The following is a 27,997-nucleotide window of genomic DNA, read 5'->3' on the forward strand; positions in this document are numbered from 1 at the left end:
CGACAATTTTTCTAATGGAACAATCCTATTTCTACTCATCATTAACCAATATTAAGTGATGAATTTAACAGATGGACAAATGGCTGAGTTCCTGATGTGTTCTACTAATTGACAAGTAATGACTCAAGTAAAGCATGCATCCTGAATAACTTGACTCTGTGTTAAAGTATCATGTTTAATCGCTCTTATTGATATTCAAGATGTTTAAGGTGATGCAATACGGTAATATTTGTTTTTATTACTCCTCCCAGAAGGCTATCAAGGAACTGCAGTGAAATGTTTAAAGCAAGCATTAAAGATTAAAGGAGCAGAGATCAGGTAGAAACAGATGCTTTAATTAGTCGTCTAGGAAATGCTCGTAGCAGTGTGTGTGTAAGTGTGTGTGTGTTTGATGGCTTTAATTAGCTGATAAGTCAGCCGAAACAGGAATATCCACAAAACAGCAACTCTATGAAAGGTTTCCAACACTCAGTATGTTTTACAGCCTGTTTTTTAATCTCCTGTCTTCATTTTCTTATTGTTTCTCTTTAGTATTGCTTTTTAACAGATAATGACAAAGAACTTGGATGTAGAAGTGATAAATAGTAGTTCAGAGGGTCATTTGAAATAATTTCATTTGGATTGAAGCCTAACAGACACAGATCTTGTTCTGTGATACAGTCACTTGGTTGTCCACTGAAGACTGATGTTATTGTATTCATTGGATAAGGAACTGAACAATGGAACCTCTTTTATCGAAGCACTCTAAGCCTTACGGAAAAGGAAAGGACATTTTAATAATAAAAATATTAAAATAATATTTTATTATAGGAAAAAGTAAATGTAGTGTAAAAATGCTAAAAAAAATTCTGCACGTTACACGTGGTGTTTGTGAATCTGGATTACAGACATAATGATATAAGATTATTGTGTGAGAATAATTTTAATGACTCTTTATCACTTTATCAAAGATGTTGTATTTTCCAATTATAACAAAATACATCAGAACACATAAACTATATAAGATATCTAAAGTTTACCTTAAAATGTTGACATGTTCCTCATAAAAGCATCCGGTTTCCAATGAGGCCCCTTTGGAAAATTAATCACCAACCCCTTTGGAGTGGCCGCCCAGCCTTCAAGTGTGAAATTACTAACGTAGTCAAATCTTTTGTAAGCTGTCTATTCCACACAAAAATACAGTATACCCAAGTAAGCCATTCAGTATTTTTCAGAATGCTACAAAGGCAAAGCAGCATTTCTGATGCAAAGGTCAGATGAAATAACGGTTGCTGCTGTCAAAATGCTTCAAGTTACTGCAATTCCATCTGACTGAACAATAACCCCTGTCATTAGAAGTAGGTATGATAACCGTTGGGCGTGTAATAAGTGAATTCAATTTTTCCCTGCTAGTTCTCTGAGGTCAAAATGGCATTAAACGTTTTTACTGATCAAATACTGTACATTTTCCAGGCAACACTGTGCAGCTATGTTTAATACGTATAACATACAGTATACAGTGGTACCTCTACTTAGAAATCAATTGGTTCTGGAAGTAGTTTCTTAACTTGAAAATTCTGTAAGTAGAGATGCGATTTCCATGTAAATGCCTTAATCTTTTCCAAGCCCCCCAAAATTCCGAAATAAATCTTTTATAATGCATAAAAATGCATCAAAACATGTAACAAATACATGTTACAATAAGATTATTGCACAATAAACACAAAATCAGAGTTGTGCATGATGTAAAAAAAAAAACAAGCATAGGGTAAAGAGTAGGGCTGCAGCTATCGAATATTTTAGTAATTGACTGAAAATTCTATCGAGTAATCGGATAAAACTTTTTTTTTTAGGTAAAGAGCAATTATAAATATACATCACAAAAAAGACATTTAATCCAATATTGAACCATTTTCAGTCAATCGATGTCTTGATTTTCGATGCACATTGTTGATAACAGCCAACAATTGCATCTCAGATGTGACTAGAAAAAAAAATTCAGTGCTTTAACTCAAAAAACTTCTAGATCTTATAAAAAACAAACAAACATGTTTCTTACCTAAAAATGTAATTACGCTTGATAACACACATCACTTGAAAGCTACGTGCTTCAATTGAATTTCCATTTGTGTCAAGCTATTTTTAAGTTCTAGTTAAGTTTTAAGTTAGTCTAAACTGTAAGTACTGATAGGATTTTGAATTTTTGCAGTGTTCAAAATAAATGTATGATACCTGCTGTACTGGAGCTCATTAGGGACCAGTGCTACTTGGTGTTTTATTCAGCAATGACTACTGAGCTAAAACTAACAGTTAGCTTTATTACGTTTTAATTTTACACCATCATCACTCTACAGTGCTGTGTTTTTACAGATCAAATAAAGCCTGTATGTAAGACATGTTAGGCAAGCATGGACAGTGGTCATAATAAATAGAAACCTAGCCCTCCGAAGGGCTAACGTTAAGTGTGCGAGTGACAGTAACTTTATATTTATTAGCGCTGAGAAGTCTACTGCTTAAGGATGGCGGCTGTTTACTAACGCTGCCCAGATGCGGCTGAGTCTGTCATTTCGCATCTTGTTCTAAATCAGGGGTGTCAAACTCATTTCGCATCGTGGGCCACATACGGCCTAGGGAGATGTCAAGTGGGCCGGACCATTAAAATTATACCATACTCTGCTATAAATAACCAAAATATCATGTGTTTCCTTTGTTTTGGTGTAAAGAAGCACAAGAACATTAGGAAAATATTGAAATTTAATGAACTATCCTTTTACAAAACATTTCACGAAACACCTCATATTTCCTTAGACAAATGTGCAATTTACTTTTATCATTCACAAATATGCATTGCAACTGATCCCACTGATTGTACAAAGGCACAAAACTTTAATTGGTACTGAAAAATATAGTAATGCACTTTAAGATTAAATGAGACTTTTAAAGAAAGGAATTTTTAAACCACTTACACATACGCATATAAAATCTAAATGTAATCCCTGCGTACACCTTACAAACTAAGGAGAGTGATTTTAAATGTGCAATGAAGAAAGTGTTCGCCTTTCCTGTAAATCTGTAAACTTTATACATGAAACATACAATTCCTGTAAATCTGTAAACTTTATACATGAAACATACAATACATACTGAAAATGTATGGAGTTGTATGAACAGTAGAATTCCATCACACAACTTTTGTTTTGAAGCTGCTGACTAACATTAAAGTGCACATTTTTTAAATCACCACAGTAAGGATTCATCTTCACAGAGCTGTATTCTTTCAATGCAAACGGTATCTAAGGCAGCATTTTAAAGGTGTTAGTCTAGTCTGGACTTGTATTTGTTCCTGAAACTTGGCATCTTTTGGCCTGTACAAGTGCATCAACACCAGGTGTCATGTCCTGACTAGCTGTCACTTTCAGAATGTCATTTAAGTGCTTGTTTGTGAGCCTTGAACGCATTTTTGTTTTATTGAGATTCATCACTGAGAAAATTTGTTCACAAAGGTAGGTTGTCCCAAACATGCACAAAATTTTAGCAGCCAGGGTTGTTAATTTGGGGTACCCTGGTAGTAGATACTGATAAAATCTGTCCAGACCTACAGAGGCAAATTTGCCCTTCAAATCTGCATCACATTGCAAATCAATTATCTCTAGCTGAATTTCGACCGGCAGATCAGAAGCTTTAACTGTGAAAGGTGAGCGAAAAACTGAAAATTCTGTCTCAAGTTCACCAAATACCTGAAAACGTTTCTCAAACTCCTGCAGTAGTCCTGCAATTTTGTCTTTGTACCGTTTCATGTCCGCATCAGGTCTGGTCACACACACTTCTCTCAGACGGGGGAAATGAGCAGGGATGCCATTTGCCAGTTGCATCTCCCACAAAGTCAGCTTCAACTTAAATGCATGTATGTTGTCCGAAAACTGTGTGACAATTTTTTTGCGGCCTTGCAACATTTTGTTCAGATTGTTCAAGTGTTCAGTAATATCAACCAAGAATGCAAGGTCCCGTAGCCATTCCTGAGATTGTAATTCCAACACCGGTTTTCCTTTTTTCTCCATGAACTGTCCGATTTCCTCTCGTAGATCAAAGAAATGCCTCAGCACAGCGCCTCGGCTTAACCATCTCACTTCAGTGTGGTATGGCAGGCTGTGGGTAATGTTGCTGTCGCTGAGAAGTTTGTCAAACTGACGATGGTTCAGACCTCTGGACCGGATGAAATTTACAGTGCGAACAACCACCTCCATGACGTGGTCCATTTTCAGCGACTTGCAACACAATGCCTCCTGGTGCAAAATACAGTGAAATGTCCAGAAACGATCTCCTCCATTAAGGGCTTGTACTTTGTCTTTGAACTTTGTCGCGACACCTGCTTTCTTTCCGACCATGGATGGTGCGCCGTCTGTAGCCAGGCTGACAGCGCGGGACCAGTCCACTCCAACTCTGTCCAATGCAGCAACGACAGAGCCGAAAATGTCCTCGGCTGTTGTGGTGTCCATCATTGGCACCAACTCAAGAAACTCTTCAGTAACAGTCAATGTCTCATCAACTCCTCGAATAAATATGGCCAGTTGGGCCACGTCTGTGATGTCAGTGCTCTCGTCAATTGCCACGGAAAATGCAATAAATGACTTGGCTCTCTGTTTCAATTGACTGTCTAAATCTGCCGATAGTTCCAAAATCCTCTCTGCTATAGTATTCCTCGTCAGGCTAATATTGGCAAAAGCTTGTCGCTTCTCGGGACATACAAGTTCAGCCGCCTTCATCATGCATCGTTTAACAAAGTCACCGTCGGAATACGGCTTCGATGCTAATGCTATTTCGCTAGCAATTAGGTAGCTGGCTTTTACCGCTGCTTCACTGACTTCTCGGCTCTTGATGAAAGTTGACTGCTGTTTCCTCAGACCCGCCAGCAATTCGTTAATCTTATCTCTTCTCAGTTGTCCTTGCAAGCCGTCATATTTTTCGCTGTGATGAGTCTCGTAGTGGCGTCGAATATTATATTCCTTCAATACCGAAACTTGTTGCAAACACACCAAGCACAAAGGTTTTCCGTGCATCTCTGTAAATAAATAGGACGTGGTCCATTTTTCTTTGAAAATTCTACACTCCTTATCTACTTTTCTCCGTTTGGATAACGACATTTTGGCTAATGAGGGTGTAGCGGAGAGGTAGAGACCAATGTATTAACAACGTCGTAACAAGCAGCAGATGGCGCATTGATACCGTCTGCTGTTTTCAGTCTGTCTCAGTGATGCGGCTTGTCTTCTACTCTGATGGAAAGAGTGCGCCCCTTAGCGGATAATCCATGAATTGCAGCAAATTAAAAATATTAATTCCATGTTTTTTATGCATTTTTTCCACTTTCAAATTATCCTGCGGGCCTGATCGAACCTCCTTGGGGGCCGGTTCCGGCCCGCGGGCCGTATGTTTGACACCCCTGTTCTAAATGCATGCGATATTTATGAGACGCATCGGACACTAACTGCTACCACACTAGCATCATGCGGGCGTAGTCTTTAGCAACGTCGGCGTAGTTTGTAGCGGCTGTCGGCTGCAGTAAGGTTTTTTTTTTGTTTTTGTTTTTTGCTTCTTCCTCTACGGGCAAAACGTGATGCTAAGAGCTGGCAAAATTAAACAATTCCTCGAGATGAATAAAATTACTCGGATCAGTTTTTAAACTCGAGTTACTTGAGTTGCTCGAGTATTCGTTTCAGGTCTAGTAAAGAGTAAAATTTAATGTTCATGTAAAGCTGTCGGAATATGAGGGGCAAGTGAAGAGAGAAAGTGTTGGAACTTTTCAAAAAACCTTACACCAGAGCGCCAGCAGTTGACGGCAAAACACCAGAAACACAGGCAGGCAATTTGTGGACATTACAGCACTGTCATATGTGTACTGGTACAAAACCGATAATGAAAAAACTATGTCGATATTATCCGATATAATTTTAAAATGCGTTTATCGGCCGATATTATCGGACAACTCTAATCCATACAGTGGGGCAAATAAGTATTTGTCAACCACTAATTGTGCAAGTTCTCCCACTTGAAAATATTAGAGAGGCCTGTAATCGACAACATGGTTAAACCTCAACCATGAGAGACAGAATGTGGAGAAAAAAAAAACAGAAAATCACATTTTTTGATTTCTAAACAATTTATTTGCAAATCATGGTGGAAAATAAGTATTTGGTCAATACCAACAGTTCATCTCAATACTTTGTTATGTACCCTTTGTTGGCAATAACGGAGGCCAAACGTTTTCTGTTACCCTTCACAAGCTTTTCACACACTGTTGCTGGTATTTTGGCCCATTCATCCATGCAGATCTCCTCTAAAGCAGTGATGTTTTGGGGCTGTCGTTGGGCAACACGGAATTTCAACTCCCTCCGCATATTATCTATGGAGTTGAGACCTGGAGAGTGGCTAGGCCACTCCAGGACCTTGAAATGCTTCTTACGAAGCCACTCCTTTGTTGCCCTAGCTGTGTGTTTGGGATCATTGTCATGCTTAAAGACCCAGCCACGTCTCATCTTCAATGCCCTTGCTGATGGAAGGAGATTTTCTCTCAAAATCACTTGATATATGGCCCCATTCATTCTTTCCTTTACTTGTCCTGGTGCCTTTGCAGAAAAACAGCCCCAAAGCATGATGTTTCCACCCCCATGCTTCACAGTGGGGATAGTGCAATTCAGTATTCTTTCTCCTCCAAACAAGAGAACCAGTGTTTCTACCAAAAAGTTCTATTTTGGTTTCATCTGACCATAACACATTCTCCCAGTCCTCTTCTGGATCATCCAAATGCTCTCTAGCGAACTGCAGACAGGCCTGGACGTGTACTTTCTTCAGCAGGGGGACACGTCTGGCAGTGCAGGATTTGAGTCCCTGGCGGCGCTTTGTGTTACTGATAGTAGCCTTTGTTACTGTGGTCCCAGCTCTCTGTAGGTCATTCACTAGGTCCCCCTGTGTAGTTCTGGGATTTTTGCTCCCCATTCTTGTTATCATTTTGATGCCACGGGGTGAGGAGGGAGTTGAAAGTCCATGTTTCCCAACGACAGCCCCAAAACATCACTGCTCTAGAGGAGATCTGCATGGAGGAATGGGCCAAAATACCAGCAACAGCGTGTGAAAAGCTTGTGAAGAGTTACAGAAAATGTTTGGCCTCAGTTATTACCAACAAAGGGTACATAACAAAGTATTGAGATGAACTTTTGGTATAGACCAAATACTTATTTTCCACCATGACATAATATTTTGTATCAGAATAATGATTGTGATTAGTCACAAAGCTCTCATGCTTTTAACAATTGGAATTGTTGCCTAGACCTAAGACACACACATACAGTGAGAAGCAGAAGTATTTGCACCTTTTGTGATTTTGCAAGTTCATTCACTTAGATAATAGGGAGAGGACTGAAATTTTAGTCATAGGTGCATTTTCACTTATAGAGACAATCTTAAAAAAAAAAAAAAATCCGGATGTCACATTGTATGATATTTTAAATATTTGTAATTTACTGGGGTTCATAAGTATTTGTACCCCTGAGAATTAGCAATAATTATGACACTCAAAGAGTTGTTAGTCTACCTTAAAAGAGGACAGGACGACTATGCTGTATAAAGAAGAGGATGAATGGTGAAATTTATCATCAGATTTTGAGCCACAACCTCCTTCCCTCAGTCAGAGACTTGAAGATGAGTCGTGGCTGGATCTTAGATATGGGACAATTGGAAAGCAGCTTGGTGAGAATAAATCAACAGTTGCGATGTTAGAAAATGGAAAAGGCTAAACATGACTGATAATCTACCTCGTACTGGGGTTCCATGTAAAATCTCCCCTCGTGGGGCATCACTCATGATGAGAAAAGTGAGGGCTCAGCCTAGAACTACATGACAGGAGCTGATCAACATGAAGAGAGCTGGATGCAGTTTCAAAGGCTATTGTCAGTAGAACACTACGGTGCAATGGTTTGAATTCATGAATTGCTCAGTAATGTTCCCCTGTTGAAGCCAGTACATATGAAGGCCCATCTGAAGTTTGCCAGGGACCAACTGAATGATGCAGTGGGGTCATGGGAGTCATATGGTCAGATGAGACCAAAGTAGAACTTTTTGGTGCAAATATTACTTGTTGTGTGTGGAGGAAAAAAAAGTACAAGTCCAATCCCAAGAACACCATCCCCACTGTGAAGTATGTTGGTGGAAACCTCATGTTTTGGAGCCGCTTTTCGGCAAAAGGGGCAGGACGACTGTTCTGTATAAAGCCACGGGTGAAAGTGAGCCGGAATGCACCGGATCGGCGTTCTGCCATGAAATACGGAAGCGGAACGCCGGCATGCGGTATTTTGATCCCAAAAATATGACGGCAACTGTCAAAACCCCATGTTTAAAAAAACCCTGATAAGCTGCCACACACAAATCTCCAATAAGAACAATATATTAACGTCAGATTTACATACACAAAAACAAGCCTAATGAAGAGCTTGTGTAGCGTCATCCATTTCCACCGATAATTCATTTATTTATTCTACGCAGTTCTTCCCATCTTCTCTCTGTATCTGACAAGTCCAGTCGCCCTGCACTCACAGTGCACATCGTCCACTGCAGGGCAAAAAAAAAAAAAAAAAGTGGTCTCTGCTGACCGTTCAATTGGCTTACATACATGTGATCAGCATGGATAGTGATTAGTTCAAATGCACCATTTCTTTGGAACAATAAACAGAGGGGGAAAAAAGCTTATTGATTTAAAGGGGCAATGCAACAGAAAATTGATCAGTTTATGAGAAAGGAAAGAGTTGAAAGAGGTTTATTTTATTTTATTTTATTTGGGTGGTTCAGAACATCTTCTGTGTTAATCTGCATTTTGAACTTATTTTTGTTCATTCATGTAAGGTTACTTCTTTATTTCCTCATCATTAAAAAAGTCAATGTTTGCTTTGTCTTCAAAATATATTCCATTTCATAGTGCATAATGTAAGTCATTTGTACTTTTCTTAATGTATGTTACTTATAGTTTTATTATTAAAAAAAAAGCATATTATCTTCAATTTTAAAGTACATAATATGTTCTTGAATAGTTCAAATTGAGGTTTTGCTTTTAGATTTGAGGAAATATAAAAAAAAATAGATGGAGTTTTGGATGGAATTTTGTAAATCAGTGAAAAAATACAATTTTAAATGGAAATCAGTTTCTCATTTATGCCTTGTTCCAGTATAATGCAGCAGCCTAATGCATGTGTAAAAGCTATTAATTCATTAGTCCTTTTTCTTAGCCGCTTATCCTCACAAAGGTCACGGGGGCGCTGGAGCCAATCCCAGCTAATTATGGGCAATATATGGGGAGCACCCTGAATCAGTTGCCAGCCGATCGCAGAGCGCAAGGAGACGTACACAGTCATACCTAGGGACAATTTAGAGTAATTAGCCTACATGTGTGTTTTTGGAATGTGGGGGGGAAACCAGAGTACCAGGAGAAAACCCACGCAGGCATGGTGAGAACATGCAAACTCCACACTGAAAGGCCAGAGCCCAGGACTGTAAACCCTTGATCTCAGAACTGTGAGGGGAATGTGCTAACCACTGTGTGTGTGAAACCTGTTGTGTTTTATGGTGTGTTTTAACTGTGCCAAAAGCAGTTTTAGCATTTCAGTGGTTTTAGGAGGTTTAAGCACAAACACCCCTCCCCAAAAAAGGGCTCCATGCTGAACTTTATGTTAGGGAGTTCCGGCAAGAAATTCTAGCCACTTTCACGCCTGCATAAAGCAGAGGATGAATGGTGAAATGTATCGTCAGATTTTGAGCCACAACCTCTTTCCCTCAGAAACTTGAAACTTGAGTTGCGGCTAGATCTTCAAACATGACAAACACACTGCCAATCTAACCAAGGAGTGGCTGCGTAAAAAGCATATCAAGGTTCTGGAGTGGCCTAGCCAGTCTCCAGACCTCAATTCAATAAACAAATCATTGGATGGAACTGAAACTTCGTGTTTCTCAACGACAGCCCCAAAACCTGACAGATCTAGAGAAGATTTGTTCAGAGGAAGGGGATAAAATTGTTGTTTCCATAGGTGAAAACCTGGTGAAGAACTGCAGAAAGTGTCTGACCTCTGTAATTGCAAAGGCTTCTGTACTAAATATTAGCACTGATTTTCTCAGGGGTACAAATACTTATGAACCCCAGTAAATTAAAAATTAATTATTGAAAAATCATACAATGTTAGTTCCGGATTTGTTTTTTTTTTTAGATTATGTCTCTATAAGTGGAAATGCATCTATGAAATTTCAGACCTCTACCTATTTTCTAAGAGGGTGAACTTGCAAAATCACAAGGGGTCCAAATACTTCTGCTCCTCACTGTAGATATACATATCTAATATAAGCAGCTATTCTTTTATTTGCTCCTTTTTTTCTGATGTTTTTGTGTGTGTATGTGTATATCTGTGTAAGTATGTGTGTGGACACGTAAGTGGTGATGGGTGTTTTATAAGTGACCAGAGGTTGTTTTCAGCTCAGTGGTTTGACCCTTGTCTCTGTAGACAAGCATTCTTGACACTGACATAAGCACACTGACAGCTTGTAGCCTGCCTCAGAAATAGGTTCATGTGGATGTTGTATACTGTATTTCTATACCGACCTTGTGTCTGGATACTTGCACTGCAAAGCGTTGGCATGTTTTTATTTTTAGCTTAAGAGATAAAGCGTTCTGTTGCACTTACTGATTATTTTTAAAAAAAATCAGAACACTCATTGCACATTGTCCATAAATCATGTACACATGAGATGTTTGCTTTACTTTGACTAATGTCTACATAATACTTCAACAAAATATATCACATACTAGTTGTAGTTTATTATCAGCAAATGCAAATCATTTAATAGCATGCTGCACTAATAAAACTGTGTGAAACATTGGATAAAACTAATCTTATTAGATATTTGACTTTCAAAATAAGGAAGAGGAGTTTGGAAGTAAAAGAAGGACAAGGCAGAAGTTGAATCAGGTTAAGTGTGAACACTTTTTGTATGTGTATATGATAAGGTGAAAGGTTGACAGGCTAATGACGTAATCAAGTGACACTTAGTTGACAGGGGCCATGCAACAGATGGGCTACTGACTGAGAATGAAAGTGCGTATGTCTTGCATGTGTGTGTGTGTACTCAGGGACACCTTTTGTTTCAGAAGTGATGTGACGCTAATTGGTCCAGAAGGTCTAAAGGTTGAAGTTTACACACAATCATATGGCTCGCAATCACCATTTTCAGTCTCCGTTTACTTGTTTTTACAAGAGTGTCCTTGAGTGTTTTTGCTTTGAATCAGAATCACAGTCTTGTTTGAAGGATATGGAAAGTAAGTTGAGCATCATGTTTTAGTCTGAGTTATACTTCTGCGTTGCGGTGACGGCGAAGCGACTATTGCATCAATGAGAATTCTGCGGCAAGGGAACACGTTGCTCTGTAATTTACCGCCAAGCCACTAGGGAGGTGTGGCATTGTGTTTTTACAGTTTTGGGGGACTTGTCGATTTCCTCTAGATTTCTTCCGGTTACACATTAATGCCAACGGAGAAAAAAAACAAAAAATAATGCCAACAGAGATGGAACGCTTGAATGTGGATCTTCATCTCATCAACATTGTAAATGGTGTTATACTTGTATAGCGCTTTTGCACCTTTCAAGGCTCTCAAAGCGCTTTACACTACATCACCATCCACCTATTGGTGACGCAGCAACAGGAGCAATGTGGGGTTCAGTATCTTGCTCAAGGATATTTTGGCAAGTTCATCAGGGCGGAGAATTGACTACTCTACCACTGAGCCACACAACCCCGCATTGAACTACAAATGTTAATCATACAAATGTTGAGGCACAGGCGATGCAGAAGATGGTTTCGGAGGTGGTCTGTCCGACTGTTGATGCTGCACAGAGACTTCTAGCCTCGGGTGGAAGCCAGCAAGCTGTGGCGGCTAGCTTCAAATTGGTGTTGAGCACTGTGTCCATTGTCTTGTCTGAGGTTTGCAAAGCATATTGGACAGTCTTCCAGCCCGTTTTTTTCCTTGTCGTACAACCAGGCAGTGGGGAGCCATAGCAGATTTCTGGTGGCTATTGAACTTCCCAAACTGCGTTGGAAGCCTTGATGGTAAACACGTTGTCATAAAAGCTCCGAGGCACTCTCAATCAGTCATGATGTAACAAGTATTTGAACTGTCTGTTGTTGAAAATTAAACCTCAAGACAACTCTTTTGACACCAAAACTGTGCTTTATTCTTCATCGAAGTGTGAAATGTAAATAAGTCACAGACACACAGCAAACATATTTACACAATCAGTGATGAAGTGCACCAACCAAAAATACGATATGAAGTGATAAAAATCTGGCAGTTTTTGGCCGACTGTGTCACCGCTATGGGTGGCTATTCGGTTCCGAACACACACATACTTGTCTCGATGGTTCTTCCATTTTTTATGCAATCGCCGACCTTGCCATTGGGAAATCTTTATAATGTCTTGACGAGACATTGTAGAAGTTGTCGTATTTGCTCTTCGATGATACTCCTTTCGGCGTGGTCTATTTTTTTGTGTAGCAAAACAATGTTTGAAAATGCCGGCGATTTCGCACGGAATAGGAAACAACAGTTTGAGTGGACCAATCACAGTCCATTTGCGCCACGTCACCACGCATTGACGTCGCACAAGTCAAGATTTTGTTGAGGTGCACAGCAGGCTACGACGGAGGGTCGTAAATTAGGTTTGCCTTGACGACTGAGGTCTTCCGCAGAAGCATAATTCGGCCTTTATTGTAGCCACACCTTTCTTTCCATCTACCAAAATGACAAAGTGTCAAATTAGATGAAGATTACGAAATAAATCACCCATGCAGAAAAGCAAATTCTTGAATTATTGGTGGGAATGACATTGTTGTCTGCATTGCATTATATCAAACTTTAAAAATACGTTTCGGAAGTAGACTAGAGCGGTATTATGGATTTTTACTAAAGCCAGGGTTTGGTAAGTAATGGCGCACTTAAAAATATAGTCACAAATATTGTGATTAATATTTTTGCAGTATTTCTAGAAAAATACACAGAATAGTCTGAATTTAACCTTGAAATCCAATTTCACAGAAAAAAAAGGAACAAAAGAGCGGAAGTCAGAAATAGGTTGCACCCAGTTTCACAGTGACGTGAGGGAACTCGCTCACCCCATCCCTTCAGAGGAAAATTGGCATGAAAAGAGAATGGTTTGTGTTTTCATTCCTTAACTGCATTGCCTGCGTTTCCCAGGTTAGTAATGGAAGGAACGTACTTCCACTTGTATTTTGAGACTCATGAACACTTAAGACATTACTGTGATCAATTTACGTCATAAAAGAATTGTGTTTTTTAGCGAACTTTGGTGGCGAATTCATTCGCTAACGTTAGCTACACGCGAGCTAATGGCTAACGTCCGTTGTTGAACTCAATATGATAGAGTTAACTACATTTCCACCCCCCGACTTGAATTCTTTATACAGTTGGCCTATATAAAACAATGTTAATGTGTACATGTGTTGATGTGTTATGAGGAAAAAAGACAATTGCTGTTAACTGTCATTGTTCATAGAAAAAAAAGAGAATACTTCCCAGTATAATGCCTTTCAGGAAAAGTATGTATGTCTTACATACCTCATTTATTTTGGTGATGTGATATCACAATGGAACATTTCACTCTGAGTAAATATAAAACGCTTGAATGATAGTAATGATATTTTTAAGTTTTGAAGGAATTTAGAAATTAAAAGAAAATAATTTTGATTTTTGCCATGCACTTAAAAAGTGAATGCTTTGTAATAAAGACAGTAAATTTGGGATAAAGAGACTGGTTTGTGCTTTCATTCCTTAACTCATTTGCTCCCAAAAACGTATTCATACATCATATATAAGAGACATCTAGGTTCTGATGCAACTTCGCTCCAAAGCACAAAGCTGAAAATGTATTTTAAACCAATAAAACTGGCCACTGGAGGGCAGTAGCGCATTTGGTAAGACCTGCAACCCGATCCAACGGAACGAACGGCCGGGCCGCACGGCCGGGGCGCCGGCGGAAGACGACCGAATGGACGACTAGGAGGACGTCGGGGATGCCAGGCGGCGGACGGCCGAGCAGAACAACTGGGAGGACGGCAGTGGTCACCACAAAAGAAAGACTCAAAAAAGTCCATATGAGACAAGCGGCGATGATTTTTTTTCATCAGAAATTGAAAAATTGCTCAAACTAAGCTATTTTCTAATGCTGATTTCTAAAGAATGGAAAAACATATGAACTAACTTTTTTCCTGCTGAGAAAAAAGAGTAATATTTCTTTTGGTGGGTTCCATGTTTATATAGCAATAGAATAGAATTTTCTGTGGGCCTTGCAAAATCAGTCAAAATCCGGTAAAACTCTCACGGATAACGCAGGCAGGCAGGTGGTGTGGACCCAAATTCAGGGAAACAAAAATGCAGCAAGGCAGGTGGCGATGAACTCAAAAAATATTTTAATCACTAACAAAAGCACAAAGTACAACCAAAAGGACTGGGGATCAAAAAGGCAATGTTCAAACAAAACTTACTTAATCGGAGGGACCGGTACAAGAGGGCTTGGACGGGACTTGACATCAACACTGACAATGAAGCAACAAGGAGTGAAAAGAAACCGGAAGATTATATACACACACAGACAAGGGGTAAAGACACAACGAGGAACAGGTGAGCACATGAGGATGCAGATTGGATGATACACTAAGAACAGACACGACAGGTAAAATCAATGGGCAATCACAGGGAGAAGTCACACTAGGAGAAAAAAAAACACAAAACCTAACAAAAACGGCCGGGAGCGGAGGGGGTTGCACTGGTGAAAATGGCTGGGAGTGAATGAGTTAACTGCATTGCCTGTGTTTTCCAGACACAGCAACCAAATCCTTTTGTTATCCAGGATTTCAAGTTTGTGTGACCTGTAACAAATGTAATGTTTTGTTTACCTGCAAGATTAGATGTCCACATAGCAAATGACTTCAATAAAGTAGGGGACGGAAACGGGATGGAGTATGTTTAGCAACCAAAATACATTGTTGCACATAGGGTTGTTGCTATAGACTGTCATTCTAATTCGATCTCCTTCTAGTCACGGCAATTTATGGCACTCATAGGGGTAAATTTGCCCTAGGGTTGGGGAACATTCTCAGTCAAGCTGCAGAGACACAAGCATGCTGTAAATAGCTCTTTAACAAATGCTTTTGAGTACCATATGAGTGTTTTTGATGATGAGGATTCAGTTACAGTTCTTCCACTTGAGAAACATCTCTCTATTCACACTAAACAGAGAATTATCACATGAAAACATGGTCTCATACTGTTTATAGTATATTAAGGAACTGATCAGGAAGAAAAACTGTGTGCTCTGTTTAGAAGACATTTGATTCTCTCTCATCTGACTGAAGGAACCTTTAATATGATTCAGTTAAATGGATTCCCAGGAGAATTTATTCCGTCCATCTGTATGGTTATTAACTTTTGCCTGTGGCCCGCAGCTTTCAGTATAGGCACATTGTGTTAGGCACAAGGAAATTTACAGTTATTGAAGGCTGACTCTAATCTTCTGACCTTTTAGGAGGTGTTGAAGAACATTAATTATCTTGACCCTAATTGAACTTATATATTATAATGGCAACGTGCTTCCACAAAAGTTGCTTGTGGGTAGTAAAATGTCTGTTTTGGTTGTGGATATCAACAATATATTGAAAAAAGTTCAAATGGGTTGGATCTCTATCACCATTAATGGCAGTCAGTGAGTTGAGAGGGTTTGAATCACATGAAGTATTTATTTATTTACATTTTATTTGTGTAATGTTTAGAGGAATATTTCTATATGATTTGCCATCTTGCTCGAGTCATTAAGATAAGCGGAGCAAATTTTCAATTGTTTGCTTCAGGGGGCCCGACTACTTTTCATTAAGTAAACACAAATGTTCCTTCCCTGTGGTTTGCAACTTGCCTCCAAGACTTAACTGTATAACAGCGAATATGCTTATGTTTAGTAATTTTAATGTATGGCACTCCAGGCATCATAAACATAAAGGCTGGAAAACATGGAGCCCCAGGGGTCTTCTCATCATTTCAAAGGTTTCATATACTGGCAGATTAATCACTCTACAAATTATTGCGACACTGTACATCATACAGGACATGCAAGGTAAAACAATCAAGTCATTAGCCAAGCGATTATTCTTTTTCCACTGGAGTCGGGACATAATCAATTTAAGTTAGTTTCGATCACCTTCTCCAGTTTGTGTTATCATTCTTACTCCTTTCTTATACAGTATGTTTGCTTAGTTGAATTTTTCTTTTATCGTAGACAATTGTTTTAGGTTGTTTTATTTACGTGCTGAAACATATCAGGTAACTACTAATCTATAAGTGTAGACAAAAAGAACTCAATACAACTAGTATGTTTGACGGTGTGTTTATTTGTGCAGCCCGCGCTGCAAAAATATGAGACATTTCATGCATTTCCATAAAGAGTTGGTGGACTCGAGTAGTACTTTGTGATTATCTAAACAGCACACTTGTTTTTTCTTGACATCAAGGTTCAATTACAGCTGAAAATACAGCCCAAGGTACAGAAACACACTGTCACTAAGGACGAAAATGTAAGGTGACAACATGCACACACATGGACATCAATGCATTCTGGCATGTAGATCAGCCATGACTCTTTGACCACTTTGGCACCTGTCACTTTTTGTTTTGCCGCTTCGTTCCCTCATTTATTATTATCAAGCATGACCATCTCCCTTTTTTTCCTTTTCTATTTACAAATAATATTTTCTATTGGTGGCCAACTCAGTTCATTTAATGGACTCCGGTTACGCCAAATCACTCAACTAAGTAATCACTTGTTTTGACATGGCATGTGTTATTTATCAGACAGTGTGCCCAACTTCGCTGAAGTGAGAGTCCATGTTTGTCCCTTTGTGTTAGCCTTGCTGTCAGTTGAGAATCATGTGTATGTCAAAAACCTCAGAGGATCTGCGGCTTGTTATTTCTGTGTTTTTTGGTGTGTAAGCATGTTTATGGCAGATGACAATTCTTAAAGGTGCAATGAAATATGACTGCAAGTGACATTAAAATGATAGCAGATCATATTTTGGACACAAAATATGATTCTATCTATCAAGAAAGTGATAAAAAAAAAGGCTTAGTAATGAAATGAATTTCTCAGGTACCTTGGTTCCGCTCACAAAAAAAATCTCCAAACAGAAGATGATGCTACTCCCAGAATGAGCTGCAGATTTTTGCAGTGTGCTTGCATGCTTTTATTATTTTGCGATGTGAACATTCTGTCCTTCTGTCAACATGTACTAGCAAGCGCATCACTAAAAATCAATTCTGTTTGTGATGTCACAACAACAGTTGATGAAAAAAGTGGACATTCCCTAATGCATTGTATAGGGTAGAATATTGAAATGGTAAAACAACAACAACAACAACAAAATAGCCGGTTTAGAGTGGCTAATTCGTTTTCTACATGCAAACTTTTTTGACATGGTTAGCATTTCATAGCACCCATAACTTCCCCACATCCCTGCAGAAAGGAGTTTTTATAAGCACATACTGTAAGCATTTGTTGATTTTATACTTATGTAGTCCACCAAAAAAATGTTATTTGGAATTACACAATATTCCAAATTCAGGCTTCTTCTCCTAGTGCAAAGGCAAGAGCTACTGTTTCAAGCGTTAATGACACCACTGAATAAGATGCAGACGAGTTACCCATTCGTAAAATACAATTTTTTTTTTTTTTTTTTTTTTTTTTTTTTAATGGTGAAGAGATGGATTTTTTCCTCCTTTCTTATTTTGCCATTTGAGTTGGCGCAAAGTTTCACCTGCACCACCGTAGAATGAAATTGAAGTGCATCACAAATGTCATTTACCATCCTTCGGGAAGTAGAAAAAAGTCTGCAAAGAGACAAAACACAAACACAGCAATGATGGTATTGTTATTGTTAGGTGATTTTCTGTCTTTGCTGTTTGATTCTATCAGCACATTTCCTTTCTCACCAGAATATGGAATGGAACATTGCTCATTCACCACATCTATCTTTATATTTTGTGAATCAGGAAATGGGCTTCTCTCCTCTAACATTGATATTTAGAGATCACTTTGCTTCAGGCTAATCAGTATGACATTTTGATGTGATTGCCTTGTCTCTAGTTCTTAAGTACAATTTGATTTAACACCACTTGAAAACTCCTTTTGATACCTCAGAATAATGAGGCATGACCAATGCCATTTATTAAGCATTCACGGGCTGCCTTTGAGACGTTGCAAAACTATGTACAACACAATTCTGATTTGTACTTGTGAAGAACTTAAAACAATTGTGCTACAGTTGTAGTCACATACTGTACACTTTGGTGCAAAAGTACAAATAGACAATAACACTTGTTTTAACCGGTTTTATTTCATGTAAAGGATAGGAAGTAAACAGTCAAACAAGGGTGTAGGTTTGCATAGGAACAGTAGGGACATAACACTAGCGACAACCCGAAGAAGTTTTTTCAGTTTAATTTAATTCATGTATTTAGACAGACAATGTTGAATGGTCTCAAGACAAATTTTTATTATTTACATTCGTGGACAGTTAAGAGATTATTAACAAGTTTGTATTTACTTGTGTTTTATGGTCCCACAGAGTAGCTTTCCAATTTCATTGTTTGCTTGGCTTGCAATGACAATAAAGGAATTGAATTGAATTGAATTTATGTATTTAAGATATGTTCAAATATTGCAATCTAAATTTGCTAATAAAACCTAGACATTTATTCTAGAAGTTTTCTAAATGTCCTTTAGTAGTTTTTGAAAACACAGCTTTGACTCGAACAGTGATACGTGAAAGTTCATATCAGTGAATCCAGATTTATTTTGCATTTACCATTTAGCCTACCAATTATTAGGTTCATATTTGTGAGAAATATAGCCCTGACTCCCGTTTACCCAATCTGGTGTGATTTATGTCCCGTCCCCAGCAAAAAGTGTACATGCAGGTTATGCTGTCATATCGTCCCTACCAATCTCGAGACCAAACCTACGCCCTTACAGTCAAAACGGACTGAAAAAGACAATAAAGTTTTATTGACAGATTCAAAGAAGTGAAATTCGCTTATATAGAAACAACAATTGCAAACAAATTAACATAAATGGTGAGAAAATGGCTATGATGATTGAATCCATCAGTACAAAATTGATGCACAGAAAATCAACATCTAAATTTTCCTACAAAAAATTACATCAGGGTAGCAGGGTTTTAGTGATAGTTCCCCTCTTGGTGAATTATTCATTCATTCATTCATTTTCCATGCCGCTTATTCCTCACGAGGGTCGCGGAGGTGCTGGAGCCTATCCCAGCTAACTTCGGGCAGTAGGCAGGGGACACCCCGAACTGGTTGCCAGCCAATCGCAGGGCACAAGGAGACACACAACCATTCACGCACACACTCACACCTATGGACAATTTAGAGTGTTCAATCAGCCTACCATGCATGTTTTTGGGATGTGGGAGGAAACCGGAGTTCCCGGAGGAAACCCACGCAGGCACGGGGAGAACATGCAAACTCCACACAGGAAGGCTGAAGCCCGGGATTGAACCCTTGATCTCAGAACTGTGAGGCAGACGTGCTAACCACTCAGCCACCGTGCCGCCTTCTTGGTGAATTACAGTATTTCAAATAACTTGCGGTGGTATAAACATTATTGACTAAAACTGTCATTATCTGGATACTTCAGGACATGGATGTCTGAAAATGTTTTCCACATTAATTCCATACATGACAAAATAATGAGGAAATCTTAATTAAGCACCTCAATTAAAATCCTGAATGTGTTTTCCCCTGCCCTAATAATTTACTTACAAATTATCGTAGTAGCCAAGAATTTTAATGCGGTTTTTGTTATGGATTTACAGTGCATAGCTTTGACATTTTACTAAATTCTCCGAGATGACCTCTCCAGACACCTGGACCACGCAAAATCCTTATATGAGTGTAGCATTAGGTGGATATTAACTCATTCACTGCCACTGACAGTGATTAACATCAAAGACATTTGAACTGGGCTGGCTGGCATTGGGTGATAATGTTTCATTACCATTGGCAGAGATAAATGTGATAGAAAGATTCAATCACTGCCAGACCCCCCCAGTCAAAATGGATTGGATGTCTTTACTGATAACGGCAGTCAATGAGTTAAAACAACAACAAAACAAAAAAAAAAAACAGGACAGAAATCAAATATGGTACATTCTCACAAGTAAGCAGCTGTCCTCGAAAACTGTCTATGGACCCGGGCGCTCAAGAAATTTAGTTTGAAAGTTACCGGATCTGAAATTCCCTCTATTGACTAGGTGCACAAATATGGCGAGCACTTACTGACCAGTGCTTCTAGTTCATTTGATCATTCTCTTTTGCAATACTGCAAAGTTCCTCAAAACAATCTGCTTCCAAGTACGCCAAGCATAACAAAGAAATACCATTTCCAGGCACCTTTCCACACTCACATTTTCTGTCCATGCCAGAGGTGGACAAAATATACCACAAAGGGCCGCAGTGGCTTTCTGTTCCAACCTATCAAGAGGAAACCTTTTCATCAATCTGGTGTCTTGCAAACGCAATCAGCTGATCGCAGTCAGGTGCTTTTTGTTTCAGTAGACCCCTAATTGGTTAAACCGTCTGTGCTGGATCAGTTGGAACAAAGACCAGGACCCACTACGGCCCTTGAGGACCCACTCCTGGTCCATGCCGTTGAAAAAGACAAAGTATCAGCTGTTACATCAGTGCATCCACTAGCAACAAAGCATGTACTATTCCTTAAAGGGTGTGTTTCAGAATTTGGCTTTCCCTTTAATCTCCGTTTTACTTTCTGAAGAGGTGTGTTTACTCTTCGTCTATAATATTGTTGGCGACAAGGTGAGTGTTGCTTGGATGTGGGTGTTTGTCAGTGATCGATGGATTGCAGATGGTCTGGGCATCGTCTAATTATGCTGTGAGGCTGGAGAAAGTCCTGCACAGAGGTCACACAAAACACACACAGCCTCCCCGCCTCTACAAACAGACTTCAAACACACCCGCACTCTTCAACCTCACTAAGGGCCATTTTCTCCCATTTGCATGGAACCTTTTTATGCGCCTGCATTGCTCACCTTTGGATTTGTGTGCATTATTACATTCACACTTCTGAGACACTCATTGTGTACAACGGGGGGAATTTGTGCACAGACACCAAAAAGGCATAACTTGTTGAATTCTGAGGATGGCTGGAAATCAGGTCGCATGGCTTTTTCCTGGCACTTGTACATATAATTGAAATCCTTTTCAATAATGGCACATACTTAAAAAAGTAGTAGTTAAGGTCTGTCTGGAGTGCCTAAAGGCTCTGCATTTTGTGGGCCTGTCCTGGTTGAAATGCCTCTGTGACATCTTATAGACATCAGGTACGGGGGCTCTATGAATTGGCAGACTAGGTTGGTGGGCCACCTTTTGAAGAAGACTAACTCATTGACTGCTGTTGACAGTGACAGATGTTCAATCTATTTGAACTGGGAGGGTGGGAACGATGCTAACCCTCCCACATCAAAAAAATTGGACATCAACTAGTGACAAACCGATTGAAATTCGTAGCAAAAGGATGACAAGAACCAATTTATTGGACGTCTGTCATCGTCAATGGCAATAAAAGACTTTTTGAAGTCTTTATTTTCCCTACATGGTTTTCGGTTAGATCTTTATTTTATTGTTTTTTTGTTTTTGTTTTTTGGCTGACCTTCACATGGAATTACTTCATGTCTATGCCATATGAGTGGCCATTGGTAGGTGATGGGAAGTTGTACGGTGTAGTGATTGATTAAATCCTTAACATAAAGCACATCCTCCACAGTTTATGAGTTGGTACGCTTTAATCTTTTTGATTAAAGGCAGTGTGGTCTCATGGCGAAAACATTTCCCCTGTCATATTCGGTCTTAACAGACATAAAATCTCCCTGGTGACGGACGTAATAATGAGCCCACAAGTGTGATGTGCATGTGAATAAGACACCTTTTCCTTCTCATGTCTGAGCCAATTATTAATGTTATACAAAAGTTCAGATTTGTCGATATTTTGTGTCCATTTCCCCCATAACAAGCAAGTCATGTGTAGAAATTGTATGACACTAATGAATCTAAAAGGACTAACGACAGTTTTACGGTTTGGTTGCCAAACAAGAAATATTTCCCATTTGATGTTGTATTTTTGGAAATATACAGTCAATTAACAATAAAAGAATGCTGATGAGCCCATACGAACTTTGACATTTGGTGGTGAATTTCCAAACTCAGACCGACTGCATCCTTGAGTTCTTCTCCAGAGCTGTCTAATTCTCTTTTTAACTTTTGTTGCTACTGGAGCTCATTATTCTGACCAAATAAACCATCAGTGCAATGCTGTGTGCGGCAGAGGTTTGTGTGAGAGTACATGTGCAGGATTGTCATGAATTGCTACTCTATATGCACACCCCAGGTGTAACATCTCGTTTGCATTATTAGTTTACTGTTGGCATGTACTTCAAAACAGCTTGATTGCCAGAGGCGTCAAACTGTAAAGTGTAGACTACATGATTATTTCATGTAACAATAAAACAAAAACCCTCAGGTAAAAAAGACTAAGTGACACGAATGCAAACATGCATGAACCTTGGTAGGTTTAGCAGACCATTAAAGATTTCATGGTTTAAGTTTTCTTTTTTTTTCAGAGCAAGTTACTGCACAGAATAAACATGGTTCCTCATTGTGTTCAAGGTTGTTAATCCGAATGCAATCTTGTGACAGTTAATCCATCTGCTGAAAAGACCTCGCAGTATTGTAAAGCTCATACTGTATGATGCATGATATTATGCCAAATGCCTCGTTTTTACTCGTGTTTTCCAAAAGAGTAAAAAGAAGAACAGTACGGACTGTATGTATAAAAGAAAAGGAATTGAATGAGGATTAAATATAATCTTCAAAATATATTCTTACATACATTACAAGATATATATTGTCATTTAATCCTTTCCTTAGTATAATTTCGCCATCCTATTCATCTATTTCCCTCCTCCTGTTTCTTCATTTGTGGTGGAATAATGGTATCCTAATTTCAGGAGGCATAACATAGCTCACATGTTTGTGCACTACATGTGAGAGGAAGAGTTCATGAATCCAAATGATACAGACAGTGTATCATTTGGATTCATGAACTATTCATTTCTGTTTTAGGGCCCTCATGGGACCAACATGGTTTTGTCTTCCGCTACAAAACAAAATCATTTAAATGTTATTGTTTTAAATTTCATGAGAGGGATTAGAAGAATCAAACTACCAATATGTGTATAACTTGGAAGTAAAATAAATAAATGAATAAAAAATGCTAGAAAATGACAAGTCAGTCACGACTAAAAAGCAGTATTAAAAATACAAATATGAGGCCCTACCTACCAGATCATTTCCATGTACGCATTTTAAGTTGGTGCTATTAATTATACAGTGGTATGAAAAAGTATCTGAACCTTTTGGAATTTCTCACATTTCTGCATAAAATCACCATCAAATGTGATCTGATCTTTGTCAAAATCACATTTGATGTAAAAACAGTGTCTGCTCTAACTAAAACCACCCAAATATTCATAGGTTTTCATATTTTAATGAGGATAGCATGCAAACAATGACAGAAGGGGGAAAAATAAGTAAGTGAACCCTCTGCCTGAGGAGAGGAATTGAAACCATTTTTTAACCAAACAATTTAAGTCAGTTATGTGTCCAAGCTTTGATGAGTGGTTTAAAGCTGCTCTGCCCACTATAAAAAACACACCTGGTAAGCATTGTCTGATGTGCATCATGGCTCGGTCAAAAGAGCTGTCTGAAGACCTGCGTTCATGGATTGTTGATTTCTATAAAACTGGGAAAAGATACAAAAATAACATCTTTAAAAGTCTGGATGATCATCAATTGACAGTCAAGAAAGTTGTTTTAGAAATGGAGTTTGGCACTGTTGCTTCTCTCCAAAGGATTGGCCGTCCACCAAAGATGACGCCAAGAGTTCAGCGCAGAATACTCAGTGAGGCAAAAAAGGAACCCTAGAGTGTCTGCTAAAGACTTACAGAAATCACTAGTACAATCCAACATCAACTATATGTAAAACTATGGCCAAGAATGGTGTTCATGGGAGGACTCCACAGAGGAAGCCACTGCTGTCTAAAAAATTATTGCTCGTTTAATGTTTGTAAAAAGGCACATGGACACTACACAGACATTTTGGCAAAATATTTCATGGACTGATGAAACCAAAGTTGAATTGTTTGGAAGTAACACACAACGTCATGTGTGGAGGAAAAATGGACAGCTCACCAACATCAACACCTCATCCCCACCGTGAAGCATGGTGGAGGGAGCATCATGATTTGGGGCTGCATTGCTGCCCAGGGCCTGGACAACTTGCAGTCATTAATGGAAGAATGAATTGAAAAGTTGATCAGGATGACTTGCAGGAAAACCTGAGGCTGTCAGACAGTTTAAGCTATAAAGCGGATGGATGCTGCAACAAGACAATGATCCAAAACACAGAAGTAAATCAACTTTAGAATGGTTTTAGAAGAACAAAATACACATTCTTGAGTGGCCAAGTGAAAGTCCAGACTTGAACCCCATTGAGATACTGTAGCATGACCTAAAGAGAGGAATCTGACTAAACTACAGCAGTTTTGTAGAGAAGAATGGGCCAAGATTAGTCCTGATCGATGTGCCAGACTGATCTGCAGCTACAGGAAGCGTCTGGTTGAAGTTATTGCTGCCAAAGGTGGAGCCATTAAATGTGCTGGTTCACTTACTTATTTTTCCCCCTTCTGTCATTGTTTGCATACCAACCTAATTAAAATATGAAAACCTATGAATGTTTTGTTAGTTTTAGTTAAAGCAGACACTGTTTCTTCATCTCTGTGATTTTGACAAAGATCAGATCACACTTGATGATGATTTTATGCAGAAATGTGAGAAATTTCCAAAGGTTCAGATACTTTTTCATATCACTGTATCAAATGCAGTCGAGCAGGTAGGCATTGCAGGTAGGCAGGTGGGAAAAATACTACTAATACTAATATTCCAATAAACCCTCCCAGTGCCCAATACAAACTACAATGAATACTAGTAAATCAAGAGTGTAACAATCAAAAAACGTGCATCACAGTAATCCAGCCCCGATGTTACAAAATCATCGTATATTCAAGTGGAAAACTGGGATTTTATTATGATAATCAAGTTTTCGAGATGGGACGACCGTTTACTTTTAAAATGACGGCGCGCAAACAAGAAGTTGTGAATAGTAAGAAACAATAAATTAAGAAAATTAATCCTCAATTTGCACATTTTTTTTTCTGACCAAGGGGTTGCTACAAACCTTCAGCTACAAACAAAAACTTACCGTTTGCATTTTGATGCTATCTCTTCTTATTATAGTTGATGAGTTAATGAGGAGATTGATTGAAAACGGTTTTACCCACACAACAAACCTAAATGAAATTTGTGTCGGCTATGTTTTTTGGGGGGCTATGACAACCAAAGCACATGAACAGGACATACTCGTATTAATAAATAAGGATCATCTTTCCCAGATCATGTGAAGGCAGCATAAATACAAACAAATTGATGAGACAATAAGGAACACCTGGACTGGATATGGGTGACTGGGGAAGCTGATTGGATAAAAGAAGGAAAGGGTTGATGAGGACAGGAAATTAAGGAATTAAAACCTAATCATTCAAGACACAAACTAAAAAAACAGAGAAATCAGACACAGCAGTCAGCCAGTACACCATTACTAAAAAAAATGTATGCCATTCCCAAGACTGCTTTAGTTCATTAGCCAGACACTGCTGTAAAGCCTCCAAATAAAGTCAACTTAAGTGGTTGTCAACCATTAGGTCTTGTGTTTTTGTCAGAATATTGTTTGAAGGCAGACATTGTTGTATCGGTGGCCATTAGGGACATAATTCAGGATTAACTTTCACACACACTAGCCAAACGTTCTCACAAACACTACTGAAACGTTTTCTGCGCACGCATGCATGTGAAATCCTCGCACGTATACATGTGAGATGCTCGCACGCATACGTGTGAAACATTTTTTGCGCAACATATATCTGAAATGTGTGAAATGCTCGCACATATACATGTGAGACGCTCGCATGCATACATGCGAAATGCTCGCACGTATATACATTTGAGACGCTTGCACGCGTACATGTGAAACTTTTTCGTGCACGCACACATGTGAACGAGCACACACACATATATGGGAAATCCACACACGCACACATGTGAATGGTGTGGTTTGTGTGTTGTATAATTACCTATTTATCATACAATATATACACTCACCGGCCACTTTATTAAGTACACCATGCTAGTAACAAGTTGGACTCCCTTTTGCCTTCAGAACTGCCTCAATTCTTCAAGGCATAGATTCAACAAGGTGCTGGAAGCATTCCTCAGAGAGTTTGGTCCATTGGTCATTGACATGATGGCATCACACAGTTGGTGCAGATTTGTCAGCTGCACATCTATGATGCGAATCACCCGTTTCACCACATCCCAAATATGCTCTATTGGATTGAGATATGGTGACTGTGGAGGCCATATGAGTACAGTGAACTCATTGTCAAGTTCAAGAAACCAGTCTGAGAGGATTCCAGATTTATGACATGGCGAATTATCCTGCTGAAAGTAACCATTAGAAGTTGGGTACATTGTGGTCATAAAGGGATGGACATGGTCAGCAACAATACTGAGGTAGGCTATGGCGTTCCAACGATGCTCAATTAGTACCAAGGGGCCCGAAGAGTGCCAAGAAAATGTTCCCCACACCATTACACCACCACCACCACCAGCCTGAACCGTTGATACAAGGCAGGATGGATCCATGCTTTCATGTTGTTGACGTCAAATTCTGACCCTACCATCCGAATGTCGCAGCAGAAATCAAGACTCATCAGATCAAGCAACGTTTTTCTAATCTTCTATTGTCCAATTTCGATGCGCTTGTGCAAATTGTAGCCTCAGTTTCCTGTTCTTAGCTGATAGGAGTGGCACCCGGCGTGGTCTTCTGCTGCTCTAGCCCATCTGCCTCAAAGTTCGACGTACTGTGCATTCAGAGATGCTCTTCTGCCTACCTTGGTTGTAACGGGTAGTTATTTGAGTCACTGTTGCTTTGACCTCAGGCATCAACAAGGCATTTCCGCCCACAGAACTGAAGCTCACTGGATATTTTTTCTTTTTCGGACCATTCTCTGTAAACCCTAGCGATGGTTGTGCGTGAACATTTAAAGACTTAGGACTCTCTTACAATCTCAGCCAAGTAACATCTTGAAACATATACATTCAGACCAGTGACGTGCGGTGAGGTTCATGGTTGGTGAGGCACTGACTCCTTTAGTGTCAGATTTCCAAATATATAAACCAAAAAGGGCAGCTTATTCAATTGGCTACTGGTTATTTCATATCTCATCAGCATTCTTCACAAAACACACACACACGGTACATATTATCGATACGTAAAAGTAAGAAAATAACATGCATTTGCTCTACACCCTGGTGTACAAAACCACAGAATTCAATTCTGACCTTTAGTGAAATATTCAGTTGTTTTTAAAACTTTTAATTCTGAAACTTTAATCAATTTATTACATATTGCTAAACAACATAATAATAAACAACAAATAACATTGTATCATGCAAAAAAGGTAAGGTTGCTTAAAAGTTGGTAGGGACAATTTTAGCATGCTGAAAAGTTGGTAGTGTTATGTCCCTCCCGTCCCTATGCAAACCTACGCCCTTTTAGTAAAAGTCCTCCTTATTTTCCTTTACTTTAAAAAAAAATCTCTCCGCCTCAATGGAGAGGATTGCTTCAATTAGATCGTTCTGTGTTCTATTTGACAAGCCAGAAAA

The 27,997-nt window shown here is 39.0% G+C and overlaps 1 protein-coding gene across 1 annotated transcript; it reads right to left on the minus strand.

Moving 5' to 3' along the window:
• Positions 1-2,630: 2,630 nt before the first annotated feature.
• Positions 2,631-5,406, minus strand: LOC130924230 (general transcription factor II-I repeat domain-containing protein 2A-like). Its single transcript, XM_057850650.1, has one exon. It carries the CDS (start codon positions 5,118-5,120, stop codon positions 3,300-3,302), a length of 1,821 nt encoding a protein of 606 aa, XP_057706633.1. The 5' UTR covers positions 5,121-5,406; the 3' UTR covers positions 2,631-3,299.
• Between the last annotated feature and the right edge of the window lie 22,591 nt (positions 5,407-27,997).

Source organism: Corythoichthys intestinalis, chromosome 11, assembly GCF_030265065.1.
Source record: "Corythoichthys intestinalis isolate RoL2023-P3 chromosome 11, ASM3026506v1, whole genome shotgun sequence".
Taxonomy (NCBI): domain Eukaryota; kingdom Metazoa; phylum Chordata; class Actinopteri; order Syngnathiformes; family Syngnathidae; genus Corythoichthys; species Corythoichthys intestinalis.